Source organism: Mastacembelus armatus, chromosome 23 (assembly GCF_900324485.2).
Source record: "Mastacembelus armatus chromosome 23, fMasArm1.2, whole genome shotgun sequence".
Lineage (NCBI taxonomy): Eukaryota > Metazoa > Chordata > Actinopteri > Synbranchiformes > Mastacembelidae > Mastacembelus > Mastacembelus armatus.
The window spans coordinates 7,838,261-7,858,137 of NC_046655.1; the positions used below are offsets into that span (position 1 = coordinate 7,838,261).

General features: G+C 39.1%; 1 protein-coding gene across 1 annotated transcript; it reads left to right on the forward strand.

Annotated features, from left to right (window-relative positions):
- The first annotated feature begins 1,154 nt into the window (after window positions 1–1,154).
- Window positions 1,155–7,787, forward strand: cntn1b (contactin 1b). Its single transcript, XM_026326947.1, has 23 exons — window positions 1,155–1,209; window positions 1,331–1,366; window positions 1,464–1,590; window positions 1,739–1,917; window positions 2,737–2,832; window positions 2,977–3,189; window positions 3,278–3,377; window positions 3,548–3,732; window positions 3,955–4,079; window positions 4,177–4,294; window positions 4,432–4,582; window positions 4,679–4,806; window positions 4,941–5,113; window positions 5,282–5,405; window positions 5,531–5,698; window positions 5,848–5,997; window positions 6,086–6,156; window positions 6,296–6,548; window positions 6,641–6,762; window positions 6,859–7,048; window positions 7,204–7,325; window positions 7,465–7,621; window positions 7,705–7,787. Exons 1-23 carry the CDS (start codon window positions 1,155–1,157, stop codon window positions 7,785–7,787), a joined length of 3,126 nt encoding a protein of 1,041 aa, XP_026182732.1.
- Window positions 7,788–19,877: the final 12,090 nt, after the last annotated feature.

Sequence of the window (19,877 nt, forward strand, 5' to 3'; positions counted from 1 at the left end):
TATACTGGGTGTGTGCCTCTGTTATCTCTGTCTCTCTCTCTTTCTCTCTATCTCTCTCTATCTTTCTCTTTCTATTTCTGGATGGATGAGACAGGCATAGCTTCCGAGGCTCATGGGAGGTGCCTGTCTGATAGTTTCTCTTCCTAGTCTTCTTCCTTTCCTTCCCTTTCCTTTCATATTCTCACACCCAGAATGACTCAGTAAAGTACTGTGAGATGGTTCCCAGTTATGGGAATCTGATCTGTTCTGATGGTAAAAGACTATATAATTGTAGATACAATAGCTTGCAAGCATCACCTTGTTACTGTAGTTATAACTACTCTGAGACAAATACTGTATGTGTTTTGTTAATAAGAAGCAAAATATCTGAATTGATGGGATTCACACCACTGCAATTGGATATGTATATTTATGAAATCAAAACATAAGCATGTGTTTCTCTTGTGCTGCATTGTTTTCTGTAATGCTACAGGACTCAGATGTTCCACTGAGAGCTTTGATGGTTAAAAGAAAAATCAACCCTCACCCACTCCTATTCCCTATCCCCTCCTATTCATCTCTATCAATCATCCTGCCTTATACGTATCAATCCCAGCTCTTTTCTTTGGCCTGATCTATCCAAATCTTCCTTTCTGTTTGACTGTGATAGTTGAGTTGCCGGAGCTGCTCCCAGCTTACATTTCCCCACTGCAGAAGTGATGTGTAACCCCATGTGTGACGGCATGGCAGGAGCCGTGTAGGTGCTGCAGCACTACCCTGTGTTTTGTTCAGATAACCCTAGTGGCTCAGCACATGCCAGTATGTGCGCGCACACACACACACACACACACACACACTACAGACCTGTGTGTCCGTGCAGTTGTGTGTCCTTGTGGATGTGTGCACTCTATTTGCAGTGTTCTGCTGAATCACTCTCTTCATGAATCATTGATATTCACAGACCAGCTAGTTCTGCACTGCCTGTGTGTTCTGGAAAGTCATGCACAGTTATCGGCCTGCTGTTAGCATCAAGTTATGGTTTTTTATTACACTTTTTAATTAAACTCTTTTATTTTTGTCTCTTATGTATCCTACTCCAGTTCATGCCCTGTGTATCAGCTTTCTGTTTGGGTTCATCTGTCGTGCAGCCGCGGTGAGTTGGTCTATTGACCATCATGTCCACCACTGCTTTACTGCTACTCACCCTCTCCTCCTCCATCTCCCTCACAGGTAAGAGACACAATAATGCATGAAAATACACCTATTCCCTCAACATTATAACAACTATAAAACTATTGTGCTAATTGTATGTAAAGTATGACAACAATCAGCTGATGTTTTGTTTATTTAGTGGCCGTGTTGTTTGGGGAGCCCAGAATATTTGGAGGTGAGTTCAGTTCAGTGGAAAAGCAAGGGATATACCGCACATCATCACGTTTTAGGGTAATTAGTTCATCAGCTAATTGTCATGTTTAATTTGTCAGAGGATGCAACTGGCTATGGTCCCATCTTTGAGGAGGAGCCCATTGATGTGGTTTACTTGGAGGGCTCAGCTGATGGAAGAGTCTCCATGAACTGCAGGGCGCGGGCAAACCCACCAGCTTCATACAGGTCACACAGCACTGCAAAAACATTTTCCTAAAACCAAAAATACTTACTTACAATATATGACATTGCACTACTGAGCAACTTCATGCATGCAGATTCACTGAATGTATACCAGAAATATTGCAAGTGTGGTCTTATTTATTACCACTAGGTGGCGACGTGATAACTGGGAAATCAAGCTGATGGAGCAGCCGGATGAACATTACAGCCTGGTGGGGGGGAACTTGGTTATTACCAACCCCCAGAAAAAACACAGTGGGACATATGTCTGCGTGGCCAAGAACATCTACGGCACCGTCATCAGCAAGGAGGCCAGACTCAAGTTTGGATGTGAGTATATAAGTCTAGATGCACCAATTGCAATTTTCTTGGCCGATTCCGATTTCCGATTTTTCAATAAGTGTGACCTGCCGATTCCGATTTTTTTTTTAAAGAACTGTAATGAAAGTATATACAGATATATTTTCCTCAGTGAAATTTTTTATTTTATAATAAAATTAATTATTAAACATTACAGGATCTTCTCACAACAAAATAAAGTGCTTTGTGCCTTGAAAAAGGTATAAAACGAGTTCCTGTAACTAACATAGTAGAGTTATACTAACAAAAATCTTCTTTTCCTCAGAAATGTTTTATTTTATAATAAAAGAAATTAATAAAGGAGACAGGATCTTCTCATAACAAAATAACTTTAACAACAAAATAAAGTGCTCTGCGCCTTGAAAAAGTTAGAAATAAAATATAACTAAAAAGTAGGCTTACTAACAAAAATGGTTGTTCCGCCATGTTATATTTTGGCCTTACAAATGTTACAAACTACAAAACTGATCTTTGTGTCACCTTCACTCACAGAAAAACTCTTCCACACCAACAACACACAATAGTTTCTTTAAAGTTTCATTAGACTTTTGACTACACTTCTTTGGAGGTTGGCTGTATCATGTCTGAATTTGTTTGCCAGATTTATTTTTTTTTCTTTCTTGCCAGATGGCATGGATTGACTCCATTATGTACTATACTGTTCTCGAGCATATTCCAATTTGCAGATTGCTAAAAATATAAAGCCCTTCTTCTTGTTCATGCTGCCGTTTGTGTATGCCTTGACATTTAGTTTTCCTGATTTCATTAACATCCTCCTCTGCTGTGTAGATCTCAATGAGTTTTCTGATGAAGAGAGAGATCCAGTGTATGTCAAAGAGGGACAGGGAGTGATTCTGCTGTGTGTCCCTCCAAAAGCCTGGCCTGGTATGTAGATGTTTCCATGTCCTCATCACACAACTGTAGCCTTTTAAATGGAATAAGTTTTTAAAAGTAGATTAAATTCTCTGTTTACAGCATATCTACAAATATCATACTGTACATATTTAACCTGATGGTTTTTTCTTTCAGAGGCAGTGACCTTCCGCTGGATCTACAACGAGTTTCCAGTTTTCCTGCCCACAGATCGTCGTCGCTTTGTCTCTCAGAGGACAGGAAACCTGTACATCTCCAAGGTGGAGTCCCAGGATGCAGGAAACTACTCCTGTTATGTTTCGAGTCCCATCCTCGGGAGGAGTGTCTTCTCTAAGTTCATCCCCCTTATCCCTTTATCACCTGATGAAGGTTGGTAGACAGTAGTTGTGCTTAAGCCAAACAAAAAAAATGCCTAAAACTCTTTTTATTTTGGATTTAATTTACTTTTTTGCATCAGGTGAGGAGAGGAAGTACCCAGCAGACCTCAGTGTGATGTTCCCAGACACAACAGCCATGCTGGCCTCTAATATTACATTGGAGTGCTTTGCTTTGGGAAAGTAAGTGGTTAATTTAGTCATTTAGCAATTAATGAAATACAAGGGTATTGCTATATTTATGATTTCATTTACAGTGAGTGCTGGTTTATGTGACAATACTTGTTAATATTTGCACCTGTTACCTTAATGTAAGTTTACCATAACAACAGACCACATTTGTGTCCACTCAGTCCCATCCCTCATATTGTTTGGAGGAAGGTGGATGCCACAGACCTGCCTCCAAATCATGAGATCAGTGAATCAGGAGCCGTGTTGCATTTGTACAATGTACAGTATGAAGATGTGGGATCCTACGAGTGTGAAGCCATCAACACTAAAGGGAAGGACTGGCATAAGGCCTGGCTCTACGTGGAGTGTATGTAAAGAACTGGAATTGCACTTCATTATTCACAGACATATAGTATAGCAATATATTTTCTACAATCTGTGAGAGGTCTGTGCAATTATTTAACGTGGTTCTAGGTCATATAATTAATTATAATATTCTATTAATATTAATAGTACAGAGCCCAGCAAGGGATAAGGTAGAAACTGTGTTGTAGATGGGGGAAGTCCATTTTTCATTTGGTTCTTTCAGCTGCTCCAGAGTGGGCTGAAACCATCAATAACACTCAGATCGACATCGGCTCAGAGCACACCATGCGCTGCGTGGCGTCAGGAAAGCCCTTTCCTTTCATCCGCTGGTATAAAGATGGATATATGGTGAGTACACTTACATTTTGTCTGCTGCCAGCTCAGTTTATTTGTCTGCACAAATTGAAATTATGTTTAAATGATAAGTAAGCATTTTATATTACAGTATGGTAAAGGCGAGTTGAAGTTTTCCAGTTTGACTTTTGAAGACTCAGGGATGTACCAGTGTATCGCTGAGAACTACTGGGGCATCAAATATGCCAACGCTGAGCTGCGAGTCATTGGTGAGTCCCCTCAAACAAACAAACAACCAAAACAACGTCCAATACTTCAATTGAATTCTCAGATACCATAAATCAAAATTAAGGATGTCAAGAACTGATGTCAAGAACTAAACACAAAAATGATATTTACACACCAGCATGTGCACCAACATTCGAATTCAACCCGATGAAGAAGCAGCTTCTTGGAGCTAAAGATGGCCGTGTGCTGATTGAGTGTAAACCTCGAGCTGCTCCCAGACCTCGGTTCACCTGGACAAAGGACAAAGAGGTGCTGTTCAATAGTTCACGGTCAGTACAAGTCATAACAGACCAGCTATCCATTAATAGACATAATTCTTCCACTGACAAGCAGCTTAGAGGTGTCGATCGTGTTATGTCTTTTAGCATTTCCATCTTGTTTGATGGAACTCTGGAGATTCTCAATGCCACCAAAAATGACGAGGGCGTCTACACCTGCTTTGCTGAGAATGACAGAGGAAAGGCCAACAGCTCTGGCTATCTCACCATTACAGGTTTATGCGCATTTGTATATTAAGTGAAGTGCTGCATTTTTTTGGATTTAAGTCATTTGGTTGATGCTGATTTTGTTATATAATTCTTGGACACTTTTAAAGGACACAGTATTTGGGGCTATTTTATTCCCTAGAGGCTACCAGCATCACAGTGGCTCCTGAAGACTCTGAGGTTCAGGTTGGCGATGAGGTTATTCTGCATTGTACTGCTTCATATGACCCCATGCTGGACATCACCTTCATCTGGGCCATAGACTTCAGAGTCATTGACTTTAACGCTGAGTGGCAGCACTATGAACGCGATATGGTAAAGTAACAGTACATCCTTTCCTCATTTTACAGTTTATTACTGGTATTGCCAGCTAAATCTTATATTTTCTCACTACATCGACAGCTCTGTGTATTGCTCTCACTTTCTTCTTCTTCTCCCCTTTTTTCTATTGCCTTTTACTTCTTTTTGCTTCCTGGTGCTCAGAGTGAAGATGGCACTGGTGATCTAAGAATAAAGAATGCCCAGATCTGGCACGAAGGTCGCTACACCTGCACGGCTCAGACCGTAGCAGACAATGATACTGCTTATGCTGACCTCAAAGTTGTAGGTGAGTTCCAATACGCTTCACCTGAGATGACTACAGGGTCTATGTTTAATTGTGTTTCGCTGTAAGGGTTGGTGTGAAGTTCTTATGCTTATACACCCTATCCCATTTGTCTAACCCTGATCTAGGTGTACCTGGTCCTCCTGGTGTGATCCGGGTGGAGGAGATTGGGGATACTTGGGTGAAGCTGTTGTGGTCTAAAGGAGCAGAGCATAACAGACCAATTCTTTACTATACCATTCAGACCAGGCACTACTGGGCTCTGAATGAAGATGACTGGAGGAACGCCAGCACCTGTGAGTATTTCTTCTACACAAGCACCCTGATATGATCACTTCAACCTGCAAGTAGTCTTGGCTTGTTGTTGATTGACAGATTTCCTGAATATGCTGTCACTACACAATAAATGGAAGATGTAATTAAAGATTTCTCATGTCCCCCTCAGCTCCAACTGTTCTTGAAGGCAATGTGGAGAAAGCAGAGGTGACAGACCTGTACCCCTGGATGGAGTATCAGTTCAGGATCATCGCCACCAATGAGTATGGTTCTGGAGAGGCCAGCATCCCCTCCCTCAAAATCAAAACCTGGGATGCTTGTAAGAAGAGAACACAAATATCTGACATATGTTGTAGTAGACAGCTGTGGGGGGGAAAACTCTGATAGATGACCTTTTTTCTTCTCAGCTCCAGTGGTATCTCCCACTGATGTGGCAGGTTATGGAGGTAGAAATGGTGAAATTGTCATTACCTGGACAGTAAGTTCAGCCCTCAGTTCATGTCACACACATATTCTGACCTTAACGAAAATATACCTGCACACATCTTTACTGCACACAATCATTGAGGTGCTTTTCTTTCTTTGTTTTTCCTCCTCCATGCATTTCTGACCCTCAGCCTGTGCAGCCATGGTATTTCTACGGCAAGAAGTTTGGCTACATTGTAGCTTTCAAGCCTCATGATGCTTATGACTGGTGGTATGAGACCATTTCAGACCCAGAGACAAGGCGTTTTGTTCACAGAGACTCCTACTTCATTCCCACCGAGGAAGATTTCCAGGTGCGAGAGTTTCAGGTTAAGATCAAGTCATTTAATTTGAAAGGAGACGGACCATTCAGCCTCACCAAGGTCATCTACTACCCACGAGATGGTGAGGATTTAGTTTTTTCGTTTCAGTTCATGACATTAAGACTTGAACAGCTGACCACCTTTTTTCCTCATCTATTTCTCTGACTTCTCCAGTCCCTACAGAGCCTCCGACAGATGTCTATGCTAGGCCAGTGTCCTCAACTGAAGCCCTGGTGTGGTGGCTGCCAGTGGTTGACACTGGGACAGGCCTGCAGCAGTATATTGAGGGATATCAGGTAAAAAAAAACCGGTTGGACAAACTAAATTAACAAATTGCATTTAAATTTTTCTTGTCACTTACAATTTTAAACATCACATTTCTTGTTAACCAGGTTAAGTACTGGCGGAAGTATGACGACCCAGAGCCAGGAGCCAATCGTATTTTTGTCCCAGCCACAGTAAATCAGACCAGACTGGAGAACATGCTCCCAGACTCACACTACCTCATTGAGGTCCGTGCCTTTAACGGAGCCGGTCTTGGACCCCCTGGCGAACACTGTGAGATGTTCACAAAAAGACCACGTAAGACTAGTTACTCACAATCTATGGAGAATAAACATCTAATGAGAGTGATGTGTATTGTCACGATACACAGATATATACAGTATGTGTGTGGTAAATTATTTATTTATTTATTTATTTATTTATTTTTATTTATTTATTTTTTTTTTTTACAGCACCGCCGGAGCCTCCCAGGATGTGGCGCTATATCACTTGGACAGGAAAGTGGCTATATGTCTGGTGGGATCATATCCAGTACGACTGGTTTGGCAATATTTCCTTCCCACTGTACTACAAGGTATGCATGGAAATCTTTGCATCCATCTTTTTAGCCTATGAGTGTGTGTGTGTGTGTTTTTCACATCTAAATCAAGACAGATCTACATGCATAGCAATAAGAAGAATGTCCAAAATCCCCCATGCTTTTTGCTTCACAGGTCATGTTCAGAAAGACAGGCTACATCTATGGGAAAGTCTACATCACTGGCTGGCACTTCATGGACTTCCCCATGCCTCAGGTTGGAGATTATGAGCTGATGGTGCGTGGTCGTTATGAAGGAGGAGATGGACCAATCAGGAAGATTAGGATTCAGGGTATGATATAAACAATATGATAACTGATTAAAGATTTTTCGTCCTCATACTCCATTTATCTAATGATGTTTTTGCTTCCACAGGTAAAGCATCTATGATCACGCCTACTTTAAGTCTGGTAACTTTGATGCTGCTCGTACTGTGCATTGTGGGATTGGAAGTTTAAGCCTGCGGCAAGTATATATATATACACATTGGACTCTGGGAAACAAATCGTGAGACCTAATAGAAGATCCAGTCTTCACCTCCAAACAATTTTCATGCAGATTGTTATTGGTTAAGATCTGACATCATGCGTCTGTTCTGCATCTGTTATGAAGTTGTTTCACAAAAACAGAATTGGTTTGTCAGCCTGAGACTTTTTATAGACCGTATACTGCATAAGAAGAATTGTAGGATACATGCAGTAAAATGTACGTCAGAGAATATCCAAAATGTCCTTTTCAAAACCAGATATTTTATTCAAGTCACCTCAAAGACAGATGGATGTGTATTGCATATGTATGTGGAATGTGTAATCTAACTCCACATAGTGTTTAGATAGAAGTAAACACATCCAGAAAAGTAATTTGTTTGTTTGGTAAAAGAAAAACTGTCCTACAATGCAGTGTGTCCTATTCACCTTCCATCATTTAAGTATATTCTCTAATTGCTCTTGCCTGTTTGGAGTTGAAGTTAGCTGGACGAACAGTACCTAGGTAGAATCTAACCCACTGAGTGGGAAATTGTTATTTATAGCGGGCACTCTCAATATCTCAGATGGCCAAATCAATGAATAGTATGTAAAGAACTGTATAATAATCACTGCATTTGATTCAGAATGAGCAGATGTTTAAATTTTGTGTAGGTTTTTTTTTTTTTTGCCTTTTTGTCATATTTTCTCTTTGGAGCCCACTCAGTATATTGTATTTTTGTTTTAACATATATTGATCATAAGGACACTGCGCTACATTTTAATTGTTATTTTCCCTTTTGGTAAACTTCTTTTTTTCTAAATTTTTAGTAGTGCTATGTGACAGGTATGGGAGAAGCTTTCCGAATTTTAATTTTTCCATGTGCATAAACAATTTGAGGTGAGTTTTGACTGTAAAATATGTATGACCTGTGAAGGCACTGTTGGACAGAATTTGCTGTATATCACATATGTATATGCTCATTGTCTTTGTTCTGTCGGGTTGCTAAACCATTAAACAGAGTACAAAGATTGTCTCATTGTTTTTTTTGTTTTGTTTTTTTACTATTTTAAATTACGTTTGTTCAAACACAGCTTGGGTCCATCGTTTATCTTGGGGGAAAAAATCTATATTTAAAAATGTGATCATTTGGTATCATAGCTCTTTTTGATCCATTTTTCAAAATTTTATAAATATTGTAATGAGTGTGCTTTAAACATACAGATAGATAGATAGATAGATAGATAGATAGATAGATAGATAGATAGATAGATACTTTATTCATCCCCCCATGGGGGAAATTCAGAATATGTATACATATAATATTATATTATTATCATATTATTATATTATATTATAGTGTCACTTTCTTAAAATAATGGTCTAAGTCATTTTTTGACAAAAATTATTTTTTGCCCAAGTGAGATCTTCTGTTTGGTATATCTAAGAGTTTGTGTTTACTGAATTAAAGGGCTACTCCCTGCTGAGTTTCTGTGTGCTCCACTAATATTTTCAAATGTTTGTGGCTTACACTTCCCCATGGTCTGTCACAGTAGTGGGAAAAAAAGAAGTGCACTGTTTTACCAAAGTCATTTATTCCAGAAGTAATTTGGCCAAAGTCAGGTTCAAAATTGAGTAAGTTGCAAAGGCAGGTTCATAAATTGGCCTAAGTCATCCAGTCCTCTTATGTTACATAACTAAATGACAGTATTATTTGCATGTCAAAAGTCATGTGTTGTCATAACCTTTTTTGTGTGAAATGATTAATAAATATAATATACTGTATATCTGATTCAGTTTTTTGAAAAACTTGAAAACATGACTTAGGCCATTATTTTAAAAGGATGACGATATTATATTATATTATATTATATTATATTATATTATATTATATTATATTATATTATATTATGTAGTCCACACTCCTTTCTATTCTGTTTCAGACAGTTTTATGAGCAGCTGTTCTCATTGGTCGCAGGTGATGACGCATGATCAGCCTCAGCCAATCCGAAAAGGACCTATTGAATATCGCAAGTGCTCTTTCCTCCGTTTTTACGGTGCGTAATGGCTGCATCCGGAAACACAGCATGTCATACAAAGTCTGCTCCTGAACAGGTACGAAAGGAGTAAACTGCATTTGCAATGGTGAAACTTTAGCACTATGTTTCAGAGGGGTAGGCCTGTGTTTAAGTTTCTTCACAAAGTAACATTAACTCAAGTTTCAAACCTAGCAGTCCGCTAGCTTAGCTTCAGCACATAGTTAGCCATTCGTTTAGGCTAGGCGATGAACAAGACGAAATAAAAATGCTATAACGACTTTACTTCAAAACTTTTTCAAATGTGAAGTTCTTCTTCAGAATAAATTTTTGTTACTTTTGTATATTTAAGGTGGAGCTGTGTGAACTGTCAAAGAAAGTTGACACAGTTTGACAAGGTGTGCTGCTGCACAGCGCTTCCACAGGTAAGCCTCTTCTTTTTCCTCCATCTGTTCAACATAAGAACATGCATAATGGTAGTTTATTTATAGAGCTCCTACATTAAAAACAAAAATTAAAGTAGTTAAATAAAGAGTCTAAAATATTAAAAATCACTTTAAATAGTTAAAACAATACATTAGGTAAAAGAATTTAATAAAAAGTGAGTCTTAAAAAGAGATTTAAAGGAGGACATGACTTTTAGATTGTGGAAGCATTACTAAAGACCCACCAGAGGCTCTAAAGCAGCGATCAGACTCAGATACAACAAGGAACCTGAAAGGCTGTGTGTGACAAGGAGCCTAAAACATTTATAAACAACAAACAATAAAATCTTATAATCAGACCTAAAACTCAAAGGTAACTAGTAAAGGCCAGCCAGGGTTGCAATATGGTTACCGTTTATTTGCAGTGTTTATAACATCTCCAGGTCTGCTTTTTTGTTTTCCAACATACCAGCCCTTATCAATAATTACATTTTGCTGTATGTTGGAAAATATTTCATCTTTAGATACCACTTTTCTTTCCTAAAAGTGATATATGAAGTTTACAAGAATTACACTTTGGTGTTGACTCTTACTTAATTTTAACTTTGGTCAAGAACATTTTTGTTTTGTCCTCAATGCCTCGATTAAATATTCTTAACCTGAGAGCTGAGATGTAATGCGTGATTTCAACCTACAGATGGCAGTATCTCCTCATGTTAATAACTAACTTTTCAATTAGCCACCCCACAAATCGTATGCACACAAAATGCATATTTTTTGTGCATATTCAGCAAATGTTTTTATTTTTAACCTGTATTTTCATCTTCAAGTACAATTTATTGACAATACAGGTTTGCAGCACTGCAAAATGTGCGGATTAAAGAAAAGACATTGTGCAATATTATGCATTCCATCAGTTTTCAATCGCACTGTGTTCATATAGTATAGGTTTGCGCTAAACAGCATGTCCATAATATCATGTGATGCTATTTCAGACAAGAAAAAATGTTTTTTATGTTTGTGATTTTGTTTGTACTTTAAAGCAGGCTTGCTTTTATACAGTATAGTAGTCTCTGTGTGGGTGGCTTTTATCTCTCCTGTTTCCACCTCTATTACCAGTAGTTCTCCCATTTTACCTCCCTCCCTTCAAACAAATTACATGGACACAGAAAATCCCATGTGAGGCTGAAATCAATGCTGCCATCATTTACAAACAATCACAGCAGATGCCCAAGGGTCGAGTCTTCCATTGCACAGGAGTGAGTCTTCCTCCAGAGAAAGATATTGAAGAGCCTGTTGTTGTGAAACATGGTTCCTTCTGCTTTTTTTGCTTACACGGTGTGGCTCTTTTGTAGCATGGATAGGAGTGGATAATTCAGATCCTATATTAGTTTAAATGTTGAGATTTTGTGTATAGTCCAGTGTTGTGATACAGCTTGTTACTCTGACTAATTTGTTAATTACATCACATCTCAGGAGCTACAAGACGACAGATTTAACTTGTCAGTGGGACTTTTTGCACATATTTATTTATATTTTACAGACAAAGAGCAAATGAACTGTGTGGAATTTTGCTAATAGGTTTTGCTTCTTGTGAATCTTTTTGTGGTGCATCTGGCGGATATTGTGCTAAGACATGCAGAAGCACGACACTTTTCTGAGGCAGTACTGTAAATAAAAGAGGTAATTTGGTCAACACACTTGACCGAGGATGACAAAAAATAAATAATAAAAAATAAAATACAGGACACAGGATGGGTGGTAAAACTATGTTTTCCCCAATTTCACATGAGCAACTAAAAATAAATGTTACTTGTACAGTGACTTACTGCTCATATGTGCAAAATCTTGACACCTTTGTCAACACCCATAGCTTCAAATCAGGACGGGGCCAGTAATTGACATCCTACTAAACATACAAAATATGTCAGAGAAAGATTGTGTCAGTTGTGTAACCTGTGTATCTGTTGGAAGAGAATAGGCAATACAGCCAAGTGAATGTTAGTACTTATTCAAAAATAGCTACAAGTGAAATAATGAATCAATGAGCACATTAATAAATTGGTTATACATAATGGTGAAAAGTAACTACCTTTCCAGTCTATAAGTCACACTTTTTTTTACTACTCTGGCTTGTAGTCCGACTTATAAAGTGAAGTGACTTATGTGTTAATTTACAGTCATTTTGTGGAGTAGTCACTAGCATTAGATGGCACTCATGGCACTCTTAATGCAATTGAAGATAATACTGTACCGGTGAAAAACACTTATGTTCACGCTAAACTACAACTACTAGTGTAACACAAGTGAAAATGTCACTTTGGAGTGTCAACATTCAGACAACCTGAGAGAAAACAGACCGTTTCACCTTGTCCCTGATGTTGACACAGTTGTTTAATGTTACTTGGCATGGATGAATGAATTTCGTAGTGCTCTTCTGCTTGTTACTATGCCTTGCCTGCGTTCTTCACAGGCTAATTTATAATCCATTACGTTTCAGGAGTAGAATTTCACTTTACACTCACCTACAATCATTTAAAACCTATAGTTAATTGTAAAAGTAATGAATTATACAATAAAATATGTCACGCTTTACATAGTTTTTTTTTATACTTTTTTAATTTAATACTTCTGCTTGTACTAAAGTAAAATTTATGTTGTGAACAATGAGACGTTATCTTGTGAAAAGTGAAAAAATGTTTTCTAACACTGGTCATAACATTGAACAAAGCTCAGTTTTCTTATTTTTTTGTAGTTGTATTTTTAACACTGCATACAACATGCCACCTCCCTTTTTTCTTATTGCTCTTGCTCATTAAACTTACAACAGTTAAACTAATCCCAGGTGTAAGACACAGTAGATATACTCCCACAGTATGCTGATTATTTACGTGTCAGATCTTTCCTTTGCTGCTTTCCATTTGATCAGAAGAAGCTCTCTGGCTGTCAGATTGGAGCTGTGATGGTGGGAGCACATAAATAAATTTAATAACAGAGCTGCTGGAGCTCTTAATGCTCAAAAGCAAGTTCAGCCTGTAGGATTTCTTACCTCTCACATGCACTTATTGCATTTTTATCAAATCCACTAAGCGCTTTTAGCTCCCTTTCCATTAACTAAATCATCCCCATTGTTACATATGCTGTTTGTAGCAGTGGCTGTATTTTGTTTAGCAGAACATTTAATAGGGAACATGTTTTCTATAATTTAGCATCAGTGTTGCAACAAAGGGAATGATATGAAGACTATAAGCAACAAAAGGTATGAGAAAGTCCAAAATCTGTCTATATAAAAAGCAGCCTACATTCGCTTTTGTGCTGACCCATAAATCACATGAATTTGGCAGGCCCCCTTGGCTTGCTAGCTAGTTAGCTTAGAATAGAGATTCACTCCTGCTGGTCCCACTGAGCAGAGGAGCCTATTGAGGAACATCAGATGGCTCCTGGGGTTTGGAACGTGCCACACTAAATCTCCGGGACCAATTTGGCATAGCAGAACTGACCTGTGTTACCGGCACAACTAACCTGGTTAGCAGTCTGTAAGACCATGGTTGGAGGCCACTCCCGCTGTTTGATTGGTTGAAATGGGTTACGGTGTCAGATCAGGAAGTAATTGCCTCTTCTATAGATGGTTTATGACCCTGTTTACCCTGTGAAAAATAGCTCCTTCGCATGTTCCTCTTTCTGGTGGTGGTACTTTGTCAGGCTGACGGTTGACGTAGGTGCTTCCTCACTATTAGTGAACAAAAAGGATGTGCACCTTGAGGCTGAAGGAAACAATTTTGGCTGTATTGTGTGGCATTTAGTGGGAATTGATTGCTTAATGTGCACTGTATGCTCTCACAGAAAATAGCTTTTCCTGTTATTCGATAAATAGGAAACTTCACTGAGGAAATATTCCCTAGATACCGAGTACACAAGAGTGCCGTCTAAATTCAGAAATAAAATCAGACAGGTTGTACTGTTGTGTGACTTGGTTTTGTGTACCTCATCAGGCCTCTGCCAGATTTCTACTCACTCTGCACCAAGATCCCCTAGTCTACTTTGGCAGTTACATCAAATCCTCTCTCTTCCTCGCTGTCTTGTGCTGGCAGACCTCATGCTTGCTATTGCCAGAAAAACTGTTTCCTGCCCTCTTTCAGTCCAATTGAAGATTAACAGCAGTACATCCACACACCCAGGGACCTTTCTTTCTGTAAATACCTTTTCAGTTCTTGTTCAGGAGATGTTCATTCAGTGTAACTGCTGAAACTGGGAAATGAGCAGTGCACAAAAATCACACTATTAATGTTATTGTTCAACATCTGTGGTTATATTGGCAAACTGAAAAGACAAGGGCATGCTGAGCTGCTGTGTGAGTTTATTCCATCCATCCATCTTCTTCTTATCTGGGGCCGGGTTGCGGGGGCAGTAGCCTAAGCAGGGATTGCCCAGACTTCCTTTTCCCTGGACACTCCCTCCAGCTCTTCCTGGGAGACACTGAGGCGTTCCCAGTCCTTCCAGTAGACACAGTCCTTCCAGCGTTTCCTGGGTCTTCCCCGGGGCCTCCTCCTGATGGGACATGCCCAGAACACCTCCAGATATCCACGGATCTTTTACTCTCTGACTTGTAGTGCAACTTGTATAGTGAAGTGACGTGTATGTTTACAGTCATTTTGTCGAGTAGTCGTCAGTGTTAGATGGCACTAATGGCACGAAAGACTCAATTGAAGATAATACTGTACTGCTGAAAAAGTAAAAACACTTATGTTCACGCTAAGCTACAACTCCTAGTGTAACACAAGTGAAAATGTCACCCAAAAGAAAAGCTGTACCGCACATTTCAAGCTGCAGGTTATAAAGTATGCACCTGAAACAAAATTTGGAGTGAGCGTCAACATTCACGCAACCTGAGAGAGAACAGACCATTATCCCTTCTCCCTGACGTTGACACCAGTTGTTTAACGTTACTTGACATGGATGAATGAATTTCGTAGTGCACTTCTGCTTGTTACTATGCCTAGCCTATGTTCTTCATAGGCTAATTTAAAATCTACTATATTTCAGGGGCAGAATTTCACTTTACAATCATTAAGCTTCACTGCATACTTCGAAGAGCAGGTAATAAAATATGCAGCTGAAACAAAGTTTTGAGTGGGAGTCGGTATTTAGGCAACTGAAGACAGGAGGTGCTATATCTCAGAACTTTTAAGCTTGACTTTTAATTATCCTGTCATAGGTTTGAATGATTTGGGAAATTGCGTCATATTTTTTCCAATGCATCTCCCCAATGAATAGATTATAATGAATTAATTATATGCCTTTAACTCTTGTATATTTGTTATTATCATGACTTATTGGTAAAAGACTTTCTGAAGGGACAACCTCTGATTTTATTTAAACAACTAAATTTGTTTAGACAACAAATGACAAGACCACAGACTATCTTTTGGGAAAAAATGGGTCAACGTTAACTCTAATCCTAACACCCAGAGAAGATTGACTTCAAGGCAGACACTTGGTGAAACTGCAGCAGTCACATCACATTAGCAAAGGTCTCTTACAAAATAATCCTAGTGTTGTGGGAGATAATAATTTTTAGTCGATCTTGCCCATTTTCAGCCTAATTTACATGTTTCTTCAAGTATTTATCACCTTGGTTGTCTTTCTGTTGAAGCTATGTGTGATATGCTACCTTTGACTTGCATTTTTCAAAGAATGGCTAAATTTTAATTAGCGGTGGTCCCTCACTCCCGATCTAATACCGTCCTGTTCACGCTGTTGCGTTTTAAATTCCATCCCATTCCCATTTAGCATGTGTGCTTTCCGACCCATGCTCTCTAGATGTCGGGAGGTCATCTCAGCTCCCAACTATCCTGCTCTTGCCGATTGAGGCTGCTACATTACTGTTTGAAGCCGCCCTGTTCTGTTTTAGATCCCAACCAATGCCACTTTGTTCCTGTCCTCTTGGGAACTCCCAAAATTTCAAGGTTGGGAGTAGAGTGGGGGTCTGAGGAATGTGGATCTTAGAGGCTTTACAGAGGTTGGCAGTCATCTTTCTTGTCTGCAGCTATGTTCTCCTTTCGTTTTGCTATCAGAATAATGCCATCATGTTAGGAAACGCAGCATATTTCTCGTATCACAATTCTCTGTTAGTCATTATCAATTATAGTCACATTGGTTGTATGATTCAGTACTCAAATTTACTTCTATGAAAGACAAATGTAATTTCTGGTGTATAGAAAGGAGAAGTTGGACTGATCCAAGGAGTGTTGGATCACTGTCAGCACAAAGCATTCATGAGAGCAGCTGCGAGTATTTCTTCGTATCAGAAGTAAAAAATATTTTACAAAAAGGTTAAAGTTAGAACATCCCTGTCAGGAGAATAAGGAATAAAAATTATGTTATAGTGACCCTTTTCTTGAATGTTGCGATTAATAGATGAATAATACTTCTATTGATTAGGGCTGGGTATCGTTCAAAAATTTTCGATACCGATACCTTGATTTTGATACCGGTTCCTGTACGATACCAATTTCATGAAATACATTTTAACAAAAGTACATTCCGCATTACCTCAGAGAAACTTGGTTTTATTTTTTTCAGGTTGTTGACTTTTTTAATACAGATTTAAATACAACAAGATACTTTGTTGCCAAATCAGAAAGCATTGGCAGAGTGTCCTTTATGTCCCACCACCAGGTTACTGGACTCACTGACTGCCCTGTGGCATTCATCTTGCGTTTCCTTTTTCCTTTTTCTGCCAGTGTGAACGGATTAACACTTAATGGTCTCCTAATTCCAGGGTCAGCAGGAGCAGAGGCTGCTATAACATTAATTTAAGGGGAGAGGGAGAAAACAAAACTGTTAATGCAGTCAACCTTAAGGATAAGCACGCTTTATCAACATAAATACTTTGTGAGTTAAACGTGATCACTTTCTGTTAACCTTAAAACATTTTAGCATAGATTTAGCTAGCTATATATAGCCATCCAAACAAAATCTAACGTTACATTGGTCACAATATATAACGTTAGTACGAAGTCACCGCGCACAGAAAGAAGCGCTAACTTAAATAGATCACAAGCATGCAGCACTACAAGTTAGTTGTTTGCTAAAAGTTAAGCTTATCCGTCGGTGTCCCGGTCATAACGCCGCTGTCTTCATCTGTAGTTTTGGAGGAGGGCTCATGTGGTGGGCATATTGAAGCAGGCTCCGGGGCAGGAAAACAGAGAGAGAATGACCGCGTCTTCTGGCAGTCAAAGATGGAGCAACTTTCTGCTCTTATGTTTATTCCGTGCATGATTAAGTGCTTCATCAGATTTGACCCTTAGGTTTTGAAATTTGGTACCGAACGAAAAGACATTTTTGGATACTCTATAGTATCGAGGCAATTCGGTTGGTGCTTAAAAAGTATCGACACCCAGCCCTACTATTGATAAGATTTTAAGATTATATCAAAATATCAACAGGCTTAGATGAATATATTTTTGCAGAGACTGATACATATCTGGTTATTGCTGCCCATTTTTTGTCCATAGGAGAGAAGGGCTTCAGCCATTAGAGTGGTGTGCTCTCAGCTGTCACGCAGAAGGCCGTCTAGTGAAGGATGGATGAAACAGGAATGTGATACCTGTGCTGTCAGGAAGGAAGAGCTGGAGGGAGGAATGCAGAGAGAGGAAGGAAACACGCTGACATAAAAAAGGAGACAGTGAGTCAGAAATAGAGGGAAAGATGATAGACTTTGAAAGAATTTACAAAATGATGTGGCACCACTCACTGGCCATGAGGCAAAATCATCACCTCCATCCTTCGTCACACCCAGAGAATAATGGCAGGATTTATCACGCAGTCTTACAGGGAAGATTCCTCTACATCAGAAATTGAGATGAAAGAAGAACTCAAACTTTTGAAGCAGCTCTATAGCATGAAACTAGGCAGATGCATCAAAAGTATCCTGTTCAGAATCCCCATGTGACTTTGAAAGATGGCTCTCTGTGTGCCATGATGAAAATGTCAACTCGACAAGCCTTTTTTCTTTTTTAATATTAAAATATTACCTTCATCTGAGTTTCAGGTGGGAACAGATGTACAGCAAGATGGCCCTCTGTGGTGTTTGTCTGCATCTGCATATTTTGTTTATGCATCTGCTTATACGTGTTTCATCATTTCAGTTTTTAAAAGCAGTTCTTTTGGGGAACTTGACTATTTCCCCCACACATTATCTCCGACTGGTGTCAGCAAGGCCAGCAGGCGTCGCAAGCAAGCCCCAGGTTCAGCCTCGGAGATCGGCCGTATTGTCAGTGCAGCAGTTACATAAAGAGTCATTAGTGGTGTTACATTGTTAAGTAAGTTGACAGATCCAGTCTGTTGTCCACACAGTGTGTACACAGCAGACACTACCCATCTTAACAAGAAATTTTATCCTTTGTCAGTCATAAAATTTTATTTCCACAGAAAAACCAACACAGCAGTAAATATGTCATCCACTATAAATGATGACTTCCCTGTGTGGGCCAAACACAAACAACCATGTAACACTGTAAACTTTAACAATGACCCTTCTGTGTCTGATTATGTGACATTGGTAGCAAACAGCTGTAAGGTCCTGCTTGGATTGATAAGTGTGATATGTTATTACATTGTGTTATGTTGTAATGTTTAATTTCCCCTAAGTTTCTGCAAACTCCAACAAATATGTGGTGTTGCTCCCTTTTGATTTGTTGGAACAGAGGACAGTTTCACTGAATCAAAATCTAGGCAGTGGCATCAGAAATGGGTTTGAAAAGATTCATATAACGTCATGCAAATGAGAATGAAATTAGCAAGGTCACTGGGCAGCGTTTTGAACGTCCTCCACGTATTTGACAAACAAACATTTTAACAGCTGTTATTCATATGTGGTTGAATTCACTCATTGTTGTAAAAAGTTAATGTGCTAACACCCTAATTGAGACAGATGCATTTTTAATGACCGGTCCTAGCTCAAAGCAAGAGAGGTATCAAATTATGCTAAGTAAGTGAAAAATGCTAATGGCGGTGCAATGTGTCTGGGTTGTGTCTAAAAAAACTAAATTTGCAGTTTTTTAATGCCCTTTTTCCCTGGTGGGAAATAAAATCTTTAACCTGCATTTGTTTTATTCCTAAAAGGCAGAAAGGGTTCATCTGCAATTTAGATGATTCTGGTGCAGTTAAAATTACACCCAAATATGTAAAGCTTAGAAAAATCACATCTTCATAATGTAAAAATCTGTTTGAGTCTTCATGATCCATAATAATATTCACAATCACCAAACAAGACATGTTTTCATCCACAGTTCAGTCAGGTTTATCTGCAGGCTCCAGCTCTGACTGCACTTCTGAAGTGGCATTTTAACTCTGTTGCAACACCTGGACAGAATCAGGCTGATATCAAAGAGGAGGCATTTCAGTGTCGCAGGGACCACTCACCAGATACACACACATATGCAAATTATAGATCTGCAAACACGAATCCCAAAATTTGTTTGCACATATGCAATGCAGATAAATGTGAACATGCACATACAACAGACAGGCACATAAATAGATACACACGTAAATTGACTTTCTTTGTTGCCATCTGTGAGTTGTACTGTAGAAGCCTCAAGAAGTTACAGTAGGGTGC